Source organism: Corvus moneduloides, chromosome 6, assembly GCF_009650955.1.
Source record: "Corvus moneduloides isolate bCorMon1 chromosome 6, bCorMon1.pri, whole genome shotgun sequence".
NCBI classification, from domain to species: Eukaryota; Metazoa; Chordata; class Aves; order Passeriformes; family Corvidae; genus Corvus; species Corvus moneduloides.
Genome location: NC_045481.1, coordinates 44,322,770 through 44,334,680, shown reverse-complemented (window position 1 = coordinate 44,334,680; position 11,911 = coordinate 44,322,770). Strand labels below are relative to the sequence as shown.

The 11,911-nt window shown below is 40.3% G+C and overlaps 1 protein-coding gene across 20 annotated transcripts in view; it reads left to right on the top strand.

Annotated features, from left to right (window-relative positions):
• The first annotated feature begins 214 nt into the window (after window positions 1–214).
• The window catches only part of CD44 (CD44 molecule (Indian blood group)), a 53,107-nt gene continuing 41,410 nt past the window's right edge, over window positions 215–11,911 (top strand). For 19 of the 20 annotated variants that reach the window (XM_032111033.1, XM_032111031.1, XM_032111030.1 and 16 more), the window contains exon 1: window positions 218–391. In XM_032111033.1, the coding sequence (XP_031966924.1) occupies window positions 325–391 (67 nt within the window). In that variant the 5' untranslated portion in view covers window positions 218–324. Of the gene's footprint in view, window positions 392–11,911 lie in introns of all 20 variants that reach the window. The other variant, XM_032111032.1, reaches the window with a different exon arrangement.

The window sequence follows — 11,911 nt, the reverse complement described above, 5'->3', positions numbered from 1 at the left end:
TTTTCCTACAAGCACAGTAAGTATAACTTTTGACTGGACTTGTGTAAGAAGAGAAGATTTAGTGGCTCTTTAAAACTCAATTGTGCCTGCTTAGTCAGTACTAGCTCTCCTTCTACTCCCCCTTCTTCTGCTTCTGGGTAACTTTATGGGTGTGACTTTTGATGGAGCTTCCCCCTCCCAGTTATGTCATTACTTAGTTCCTTAGAATAAAAAGTGCAGCAAACTTCAGACTCATTGACTGCAGGCTTAACAAGCGTCGGGGCTTTACTTCTTTCTGCAGCTTGCAAGGATCTTTGGATTTTGCAAAACAGTTCCAAGAAAAAAATGGCCAACTTCTCCTTATGGGCAACTTTTGGATTATGTTTGCTGAAGCTCTGTCTAACAGAAACAGGTAAGATTTTTATGAATGAAAACACTTCTGATTGTTAAGTTAATGCTTCAGACAGCAAGTGCTCTTCTGCTAGATAGCAAACAGCTTTCTTGCACCTACATACTTTTTTTATTTTAAGTGTTATCAGAGATGTTTTAGAAATGTAATCTCAGTTGTGCTGGTCTGTACAATCACAGAAAGCTGTGTATTGCTTGTAAAGGGCAATTCCAGATCTATAAAACCTGAATTGCAGAAGATTAAAGAATGAAGTTTAAACTCAGACCAGGACTCCATTAGGGAATTCAGCACGGCTCTGGTGAAGCTCAGTTCGACAATGTGACTGCTGTTACAAACGCAGTTTGCTCTCCCAGCTCCGTTTTGGACTGCAGCGAAAAGGGGAGCGGGGGGAAGGGGCTGAGCCCCCCCCCCAGCTTACAGCTGCATTCTGGAGTTTACACGAGCTGAACCAACAGCTGGAACATACTGCATTTGGGCACAGCCCTGCCAAACGGGAGAAAAACTGAGGGGCTCTCTGCTGTGATTTGGAGAGCTTTTATGCCAAGCACACTTGCTTCTGACTTTCTAAGGTCTCTTTGGGGCTGACTGATGAGCTTTTGGAACAAAGGGGGTTAGAAGTGACAAAATTCAGTTGTTTACCGATTGCCTTCCTGCAGTGTGGTTATCTGCTTCAAATATTTGTATTTAAAAATCTAAGGTTAATACAGAGAAAAAAAAATAAAAATTTTATGTCCAAAGTGACAAAAAGCTTTTGAAATTTCATATGGTGCAGGCTCAACCATGTTTTAGGGAAATGACCATACTTTCAACAGACTCTCACTGTGACTGCAACTGCCTCGAGGCATTTTGTGGTTAGGGATAACAGTTGTGCTTCTATATTGTTTTTGTGCTCATCAGTTCCAGGAGTCTAACAAAATGCATTTTTCATGGCCATTGTCACCCAAGGGCTGTGTCTGTGTGTATAGTGAATATATATCTCACTTGCTTGAGCAGCATGTAATGGTTGCAGTGCTGCCAGGCTGTGAATGGGTGTGTCAGAGGGAACAAGTTTCCCGTGCATCTGTGATAGCTGAAGCAGCCTCATTGCTTTTCTTTCTAAAATTGTGTGTCCATCGTACCAAAATGCTGTTGCTGAGATCAGGTATACAGACAAAACCTTAAGAGAAAGGACAAGGCTACTGTAGGCAAATAAGGTATGTGTTTAAAGATGTGTTTAAAGATGTGTTTAAATACTTGGCTTGGTCCAAGTCTGTGCATTATATAAATATTATAACTCCTTGATTGATTTTTAGTTCTATGAGCTGCCTGGAGTGTCCTAGAGAGCAGGGTCTGAACTGACTCTGGGATTTTTACAGTGCTTTACAGTGAGACAGAAAGTCCCATAATCGAACCTTCAGCATAGCTACAAAAAGTATGTCAAACTTCACAAATGCCCCCCAGGGAAGTTTCTTTACTGGCTTAGTAAGGTATTGCACTACAGCTACAGTATATTTGAGTTGGTATAAAATACATTCCAGCGTGACTTTGTAGTCAGTAATCATTTCAAAACAGCAGTTGATGCTGGTGTTTTCTTTTTTTAGCCAGTGATTTTGCTGCGCATCACAGACTAATAGCTATTGCTGTTGGGAAACTCCTGAACTGGAATTTTGGTTCCTTTAGTACAGAGTTTTACAGAATTAAAGAGGACCTGGAATCACTCTTAATTGATTTCAAAAGGAAAAATGAGATACAGAGAAAGCTGAAAAACTTATTTCTATGGTGTTGTGGCTATACTGTCACTGATATGTGAACACGGTTTACTCATGGTGTTGACATGACTTGTCTAAGCAGTCTGGATCCTGGAGAATATAGATGCTGACATCTTGGTGAATTATGTTTTTGTAGCAGATTATCTCCTGTGAGCATTATGTATTTGTAGAAATATTTGTCTCAAAGTTTTCCTTGATTAACACAAAGCGAATCCTAGAATTTTGACCCCCAAACTGGAAGAAACTGGAACAGAAGTAGTAGCGGTACAGGTGAAATGGAAGGAGGGAGAGTGAGTCTGCCTGTGGGAGGAGGGAGCTTGGCTGTTAGCACAAGGTAAGGCTCTGAGACAGGGCTACTGCAGCTGCTTATCAGTCACAAAGGAAGAGACCTGCCTGCCCCTTGGTTTACATACCTATCGTGTAAATTTGTAAATAAAGCAGTTTGAAGAAGCTCTTTGTGCTAGTTTATTTTCACTCTAGTCTTTACAGTGTGTATCTTGGCTGTTTTCCCAAAGCTACAAAGTAACTAGGCTTTATTAAGCATTCACTTGAACTTTCCATCATTGTTTAGTGGAAGGGTTACGTAGCTGCCCTTGAAAGATGCGCACACACAGAGCCAACAAACCATGGCAGGGGATTGTCTTGCAGTCTTTGGAGAAATATTTGAAGATTCTTTAGGTACTGGTGTTCACCGCAATGAAGAGCCATTACCTTGAAAACAGGAAGTAAGAGAAAGGCTTAATGAGGACAGATAGCATCATACAATTGAGGATGAACTTTTTAAAGTAAATGCTTTTAAAACCACTGGTGGCTCTAGCCAAGGTTAAACAAAATCTTCATCCATGTGTGGTATATCTTTCTTTCCAGAGGAGTTCCCCAGGCTTTTACAGGCCTGACTTGAAGACAATGTAAATATTGCAGTTATTCATCTATCACCTAAACGTGCGTGAGGTTCGACACTATCAAGAATGTGCCAGGAGTAGGAGATATCATGACACGCTGATAGACAAATAAACACCAGAGAGAATCCTGAGGTCATTACTGCTAAAATACTTGTTGAAAAGATGTGATAATATTCGATACTATGAGTTCTGAATGTAGTTGACTGGTAGTAAAATACATTTTAGAGAAGCAGAGAAAGAACAACGTAGAGTTCTTTTATAAGGAGAGGGTAAATCAGTCAAAGAACTTAAAAGTTTTTGAAATTCCAAATGCTGTAAAAAGGCTTCTCCATCTGCTATCTGGTCTTCTTGCATCACATTTTTGTTCCAGAACTAAGGGATAAGTGTTTGAAAATACAGTCAATATGGAAGATGATAATTCTCCTCTTCACATGATATGTATTCTGTTCTTTATAAATCACTGTTTGGTTTTGGTCTTTTTTTTCAAGAGAATGCTGTGTGAGAGAGCAAAGGAAGGAGTTCTGCAAAACTCTCCTCTAGAATTGTTTTTTCCAGGACCAGGAATAAATGTACGTGATTGTCTGTGAAATACAACTTCACACAGGATAACTGTGAAACAAACATGACCCACCAGAGTGATCTTACCTACTTTGAGAACAATGCAACATTGCACAGGAGCAACTAATGCTGTTCAAAACACATCGTGCTTTAGCGTCAGCTGGCATCTGGGAGCATGCTGATTCAATCTGTCAGCATTAAACTGAATTCTTACAATGGAGGAATGCAAACTTCCAAGTTGCTACAAAGTAAAACACATCCACAATCTATTTTGTTCTTTGCCTTTTCCTGTCAGGGTTTCTCTGTGACAAACGTCGTGGTTTGGACCGTTCTCTGTGTGTTATCCACGACTGTAGGCGTGAAGCCGGTTTGGTGTAGCTGCTGGTCATTTTCCAGGAGTCCATCATCTCTTAACATACAGTCATCTCTCCCTCCCAGAGAGGCAATAATACTTTCAAAGCTATCAGACACTGTAATTATCAGTGACCATTATGGGTGCTGCTAATAGTAGTGGCAGAGAGGATTGAGTCAGTGCTGTGTGTTTATCAGCTTCCTCCCCGCTCAATCACAAGCCTCCCCACAGTGCCTCAGCAGTAATATCAGTAGCGGCTGGCTGTGATTTCCCTCCCTTGCCGCGGCTGCCGGAGCTGCCCCCGCCCAAGGGACGGCACAGCAGCTCATCACATGAATGAGTTTGCATGCAGCGATGCGAAGTGGCAACTGAGAAAAAGAGGGGTTTTCCTTGGAGAATCTTTCCAGTCAGACAGAAAGTTCAGCTAATTGCAATTTAAAGTTCAAACCTCTGTGACTCTTTCCTGCCTAACGAATCCTACAGTCATTTTTTGAGTCTGTGCTTTCAATTAAGAACATAATTGAACTTTCTTTTGTAAGCAATGGCTTTGGGACTTTCCAGTTCCTCTATACGACAACACTGGCAACTTTATGTAATGCAGCAATCTTATTTTGGCACAATAACCTTCGATTCTCAGATTGTGAAACATTAGAAAAAAAACACCCAAAACAATACAAAAGGCCAAAAGAAACAAAAGGAGTTGAAGAATCATCTACAGCTTTAGCAGTTAAAAACATGAAAGCACAAGCAGGGTATGCTAATTCAAAGTAAAAATCACAGAGATGACCTGAATTTTACTTATATTTGCAGTTTGAAAAATACATTGCTTCACTTTGTTTTCTCTTTTCTCTTGATGACTGATGCAGCTTAGTAGCTGGAAGCTCTAAGAGGCTGTGTTGTGTCTTAAAAGAAAAAAACAAACCAGAAAAAAAAAGCCAGACATGCAGCAGCTGTGTTAAAACTTCCATCTCTCTTTCTGCTAATGATACTGTTCCAAAAGCATGTGAGAGGGTTATAAAAGAGATTGCCAGGGTGCAAACTGACAATTGCCTAGGAAAAGGGCATTAGCCTGCAATCCTCAAGTTCACAATTAATATCTGTTTTACAAAATACCTGCTTTGGTAAATAAGATGCTGCCTCTGACAGAATGTATAATAGTAAAAAAAACCTGCCATGGCATAGCTTTTGTTAATTATGTATGTCTCACAGTGACAGCATGTTAGCAAAACAGGTTCTCAGAAGTACATTTCCCTAGGGGGCTTTTTTATTGTTATTTTTGTTAATGGATAGGTGTCTGTAAAGAAGCAGGGTGTGGTGTGTGTGGGTAGCTGTAATGAATAGTTTCTTGCAGGTTTCCCATACAGAAGTGAGAGGTTAACTGAAGCTCGGTGGTTGTTCTGTGCGCACCCAGACCCCTGTGAGCAGATGTAAGCAAGTGCCCAGAAAGCAAGCAAGCTGCTGGCCAAACTGGGGTTTAAAAGTCGAGCACCAGCCTTAAGCTGGCAGCCTCTCAGAGAGAACACAGCTTGCCACCAGGGAGGCGTATCAGCAAGGGGTTGGTATTATGCGTGCCAGGGCAGCACGGCTGCGGCTGTTTGCAGGGAGCGCTCTGAGCCCTCATGCCCACTCAAAACAGACTAAAGAGGCTGGAATACGCTCTTCCTGCAGCATGTAAATGCAATAGTTCAGCAGTGCTGTAGGGGTGGTTGTGATGGGAATGATTTACCTACCCTTTGCCATCGGCCAACAAGGTGGAGTGTCCCTATCACAGAATGAGGAGACGAGGGAGTGACACAATATGCCACTGCTGAGGATAGCCAGGTGTTCCCAGCTCCATCCTGGTGCTCTGGATAAAGCTTCTGCACAAGGAATATGGAATAGTTAACCAGGAATGTTCAAGGGAAAGTAGTATTTGCCAATTATAAAGAAACATGATTCATTAATAATGAAGACACTGAGGGTGCAGCCTGAACGCATCTTTCACTCACTTCCTTATTTTCCCTTCTCCTGCTTGATTAAGTGTCCTTCATTATTTACATGTCCTTTCCCTTTCCATCATTTACACAGGTGTGTAAGTGCAGAAAAAAGAGCTTCTTTCGCTAATGAGTCTTCATATTTATAAATGCAGTGTTTTGTTCTCTGTTCCTGTATATTGTTTATGCATAAATTTGACATATAGGAACACTTATGTCAAATTTATTCCATTTCACATGGAAGTGAAATAACACATATTTTGTTTAAATCAATTTGGCCAGTAGCAGTGCTATAAAAATCAGATAAGACTTCATTGGTCTGACAGTTTTATCCTGTTTACTTGTGGGTTTGCTATCTCTATACACACTGAGGACCGGCAGCTGTTTTCAGTTCAATAGCAATTGTTTCCTGTTAGACAACAGCAAATGCAAAGTAGAGCTTCCTTAAAGAGTTATTATTCCATGCTTATCTTTTATGATTGGGGATGTTTGAAGCAGTTTGCCAAGTGAGAACTGACTTACATCTTTTGCTCTACTGTCAGACTTAACGCTTCTTTAGGTTCAAGAACTTTAAAATTTATTTAATAATTAACTGAAGAATGGTGTCTTAAATTTTGTCAAGTTGCACTCCTGTTTGAACCAATACTTCCTAGTTATAAATATCAACTGTCTTCTTGAAGGTTTGGAGGTATTTGTTCATAAAGGCTTGATGCTCTGGGAAAGGCTGTAGGGCTGGAGTGTCCGGTGACTTCGTAAAATTGTATTGACAAAATACCACTCTTCCATTGCACGAGTCAGAGTAACTTTGTCTTCTTGTGAGGAGCAAAATCTCTCCTAGCACAGAAAATAAAAGTGTCCTTCTTGAGGTTGCATATTGAGCTCTAAACTTTTAAACTCCTTTTTTCCAGAATGTAGCAAAATCATTTTATAGCCTACTGAGAAGAGATACTTGGTGGTTCCAGTTCATCACTGAGCGGGCACAGCTAAGGCTTTAGACAAGCACTTATCCCATTAACAATTCTTGTATTAAAAGTAGTAACTGCCAGACATTTTGAGCATGTGAGACACATTCCCATGGTGACTGCCTAGAGAGAAGTTTCTTTCCTGCTTTTGTGGCTTACTTCAGTAAAACCCTGGACCCATTTGCTCCCTGTTGTGGTATAAAATGCTGCAGAGCTCTTCTAAGAGTGTCTATTATGATTTTTGTGTCTTGTGACATTTCTACAAGATCAGTTCTATTAATTCCTTTTTTCTTCTTCTTCTCCTTTTACTCTTATGGCTTAATTTCCTGGCTGCTTTTTGGGTGGGAAAAGATTAGAGTAGTTTTGCTTTATTTTCTCAACATATTCTTGTCCTGCCAAGTCTCACACATTATCTAGTAGTGATATTGTTTGTGTTCACGCTGAACAGAGCACAACATTAACTGTTTTTTTAAAACAGTGAAGCAGGGGCAATCTTAGAGCATCATGGAAGGGTAAGATCAGCACAGTTTTTCAGGTGATTTTTCAGGGCATCTCTAGGCATACACACTAGACAGTGTTTTCTGTCTCTGTGGGTTCATGTGGACTAGAGAAAAGCCCAATTGTCCAGTTTTCCAGAAGGAGACAAATCCTGTGAGTAGGAGATTGTTAAGACCAATGACTAAATTTGAATTTTCTTTCTGATAATGCTTTGATGAGAGTTTATTTTAATCCAGGTAGTACATATAACAAGTAGTCTGTGTTTCTTTCTGGTGCTGGAGATCGTTTTTCTTCTTTTATATTTCTTAACAACTCCTATTACTTAGATGTATGCCAGTGGGGACCAGACCTATCATAAATTAGTGCAGCATAAACAATATATTGCATAAAGAACAATGCAAGACTGGTAAGATGTTGCAACAGTGCCCTTAAAGATCAGTAGAATTTCTATCCAAAATTTTGCATTCACGAATGAATAAACTCTTTAATTAATTTCTTCTGCTGAGCAAAGGAGGAAAAATTAAAAAAGCTCTCTCTGCCTGACTAGTCTGCCCTTCAAAATAAAATACAGACAATGTTATTTTCTTCAATTGCTTCTGTGTTGTCACAAACCCATTTAAAAAATATAGTGTAACCACAGCATCGAAAGTCTTGGGCCCAGCAAGGCTTGGGTCTATTAATAACCTAACTAAGTATTTATTGATAACATTTACTTGATACACATCCATGTCTTCAAAGCTCAGTGTGGGCATTCGTAACAAAAACAAGTGATCTCTCCTCAGTATATCCTCCAGTACCTTAAACATTCAAACATTTCAACATCAGCACGTCTGAGATGTATTCCTTCTGTTTGTCAGCTGCTGGATTCTTCTGACTTTTGTAGAAGAGCTTGAATTCTTGAAACAGATTTGACATCTTAGGCTTTCTCAATGTGTCACTTCAGAAATAGTTGGTGTCTCTGTTGAAATTTTGTTGGTTTTTTTTTTTTTCCTTGCATTGCGTGGAGTTCACGTAAATATTACAACATTTAGTTAAGAGGGAGTTACCTTATGTGATGGGTTTCACCAACACATCTAGCAGACCTGGAGTCTGAGTGTATTTAAATTACCCTAGAACTTAAAATTTCAAGTCTAGATATAGTAGTATTTAAGAGATAAAGAATATTCCCAACTAGTGAGAAAGAAGTGAACTGACAACCATGCTGCCAGCAGAAAATAATGATTAGTGATTTTTATAGCCCATGGGAAGTCAGTGTTTTTATCCCCCCCTCAGAGGTAGGACAACAGAGAGAAAGCAGTTTAGCTGTAAACAGAACATCTTCTCCAAAGTCCTAGCCTCTTGTCCCATCAACAAGGCCTCTTTTTCTTCAGTTTCAGAGAGCAGGTATGAGTTCACATACAGGGCTGTTTCAGCTGAAAGAAGCATTATGATTAATTGTAAGAAAAATGTTCTTATGCAAATATTATTCTACTGGATGGGAAGTGAACAAGAGCACAGACACCAGAGCATTCTCTGAAAACTGTAACTGTAAAAACAGGAAACTCTCTTCAGTTAGTTTGGCAATCCATCACTGTGTCTGGCTGTGCAATCCTTCCTTCGGCTGAACAATCCGTGTGAGAAAATACTCCTTATGAGTAAAGGTAGGGATTTTCCTAATTTCTGAAACACCCACAGAACCAATTTTTTGCAGACCTAGACTGAATTTCTTAACAGTATCAGTCTTCTGTCTGGCTTTATTACTCATAGTGCTCAGGTCATGCCATTTTGTCAACACAGTCACAATCATATTACTGTTGACCCACAGCAATTGCAAGGCAATGTATTAACACCTTTTTTCCACCCCTGATGTGATACAAATATATCCACAGTGATAGTCATGGAAACATAACTAATTGAAACCTCTGTTTTGCTTTTTAATTTACTGGTTTGGTATCTTGAATTGATTTCTCTATTGGGAAGTAGCCCAATATTTCCCACCCTCCCAGAGAAAGTAGTTTTATGAGTCAGATGAATTAGCAGTGTGTTATAGCAAGGTGTGTCTGAGACGTGTTTTTAGACTGTTCAAGGAAGATAGTAGGATCTATGCACAAAGATTGGTAGCAAATCACCTGGAAAAGTGGTTTCTCACTGCATCAGCTACTTCTGCTGTTTCTAAGAGACATCACAGAATCATAGGATGGTTTGGGCTGGGAGGGGCTTCAAAGACCGTTTTGTTCCAACCCTCTGCCATGGGCAGAGATGTCACCCTCTAAATGAGGTTGCTCAGGGTTCCATCTAAACTGGTCTTGAACACGCACAGGGGTGGAGTTTCTCTGGGCAGCCTGTTCCAGTGTCTCCTACCCTCGCAGTAAAGAACTTGTTCCTAACATCTAATCTAAATCTTTTCTCTTTTAGTTTAAAACTGTCTCGCCTTGTCCTATCACTATCTGCCTGTGTAAAAAAGTCTTCCTCTTTAAAAAAAAAAACCTTTTAAGTCCTGCAAGGCTGCAGAGAGGCCTCCTTGGTGCCTTCTCTTCTCCGGGCTGAAGAACCCCAGCTCTCTCAGCCCCTCTTTGTAGGAGAGGTGCTCCAGCCCTCTAGTCATTTTCATGGCCCCCATCTGTACTTGCTCCAACAGGTCCATGTCCTTATGTTGGAGACCCCAGAGCTGGATGCAGCACTTCAGGTTGGGTCTTATGAGGGCAGAGTTGAGGGAAAGGATCGTGTCTTTGCTCTGCTGGCCATGTTGCCTTGGATGCTCAGGATACTGTTGGCTTTCTGGGCTGGGAGCACACACAGGTGCCTCATGGCCAGCTTTTCATCCATGACAAACCCCAAGTCCTTCTCATCGAGGCTGCTCTCAATGAATTCTTCTCCCAGCCTGTACTCCTATCTCCTGGATGGATGCTTTGTCTAGTGCACTTGATAAACAACCTGATGAGTTTTGCTTCCAGTAATATCCTTGGTGTGGGAAAAAATATTCTGGTGCTTTATTAATTAGTAACTGTCTCAAATTTTGTATTTATTAAGATAGCATATTCCCAAACTGCTATTTGAATTGACTCTTGCTCAAAATGAATCCAGTGTCATCAAGCTCACTGTACCTGAACTGAGGTCTGCCACTGTATCATTTACCATTCAAGCATGGATTTAGCTCTGGATCTTTTTGTAAAATCCAGCTATATCTCATTAAAACAGATTACTAGAATATATGAGCATCACAACAGAATCACTGGCTTCACAATGATTCCAACACTTTCGGGAAACAATGATGCTTTGCTATTTAAGGATGATTGCGTGCAAGCAATAGTGCATTGCCTTTACTTATCTCCACTGCCTAAATATATGTAGAATTTAATGTAGTATTTGAAAGCACAGAATATTGAGGCCACACTGCCACTGCCTCCTTCCCATTCTTCCCTTAAGCAAGAGAATATTCACTGCCTGTCATAAATTTTTAAGTTTAAATACACTTACTTTTAATAGGAAAAATATTATTATTCCCACCATATTAGTGATAGCAACAGCATTGTGTACCATACTAATGTTTATTGTAAATTCTAGTTATTAAATGTGCCTTTTTACTAAACCAGTACCAGAAGATTCATAACTGAGATTGTAAGAATTACTAAAGAAATTCAACAGCACATGTAGCTTAGTGTATGAATAACCTGTATACATCTTAGGAAAGTTACTTGCTAGTCAGCATTTTCAGTATAAATCTCAAGATTCTTGAAACCCTTTTATGGATGGATAGAGTCACACAGGGTCCAGAAAATGGAAATATTTTGCCACCAAAAATTGCAGGAGAGGTTGCCTGCTGGCCTAGCCAGTCTGGTTATAGGCTGTGGGATCCCTGCCCTTCTTGTACTAGGGGGAAAAACCTAAGGGAGTGGTGGATGTGACAATATTCTCTTCCGTCATCAGAAGCTTGCGTAAGAACTTTCCCTTTGATTTCTATAGATCATATCCTACATTGTGAGGCATATTCTGAGCAGCCTTCCTCTTTCAGTATGTCTACCAGAGTAATGTTATCTTTGTTTTAACTGGCTGGCTGTCAGAGCTTTTGAAAAGATTCCTGAGGTTTCTTTCTTTCATAGGCTAAGTGACAGAGCAGGGAATAGGAATAAGAACCTCTAGGCTCCAGGCTGGGGATCTGTCTTCTGAGCAACTCCGTGCATCAACTGCTTTTATCCCAAATAACTAAATTGATCAAACAGTGAAAATCAGTCCCCATCTGTTATTCTCCAGCTTTGTTTCGAGTGTTTCTTCACCTGGATTGCATGGAACTGATCCCAACTGATTCTCCTCACAGCCCTTGTTACTCAGCCTTTGGGGTTAGACTGCTCACTGTACAGCCTGGAGCTCTCCCCGTATCGGCAATGATGATTATGTTTTCATCATTTCGAGGGGGACATATCAGATAACTAATTGCAGACTATGATATCACTGCCTGCAATTTTTCCCCCGAGGTGCTGTGCAGCTGTACCACGTTCTACTGTAGTCTGAAAACTTTCAGCTCCCTATTGGGTGAGACTATTACAAAAAGAC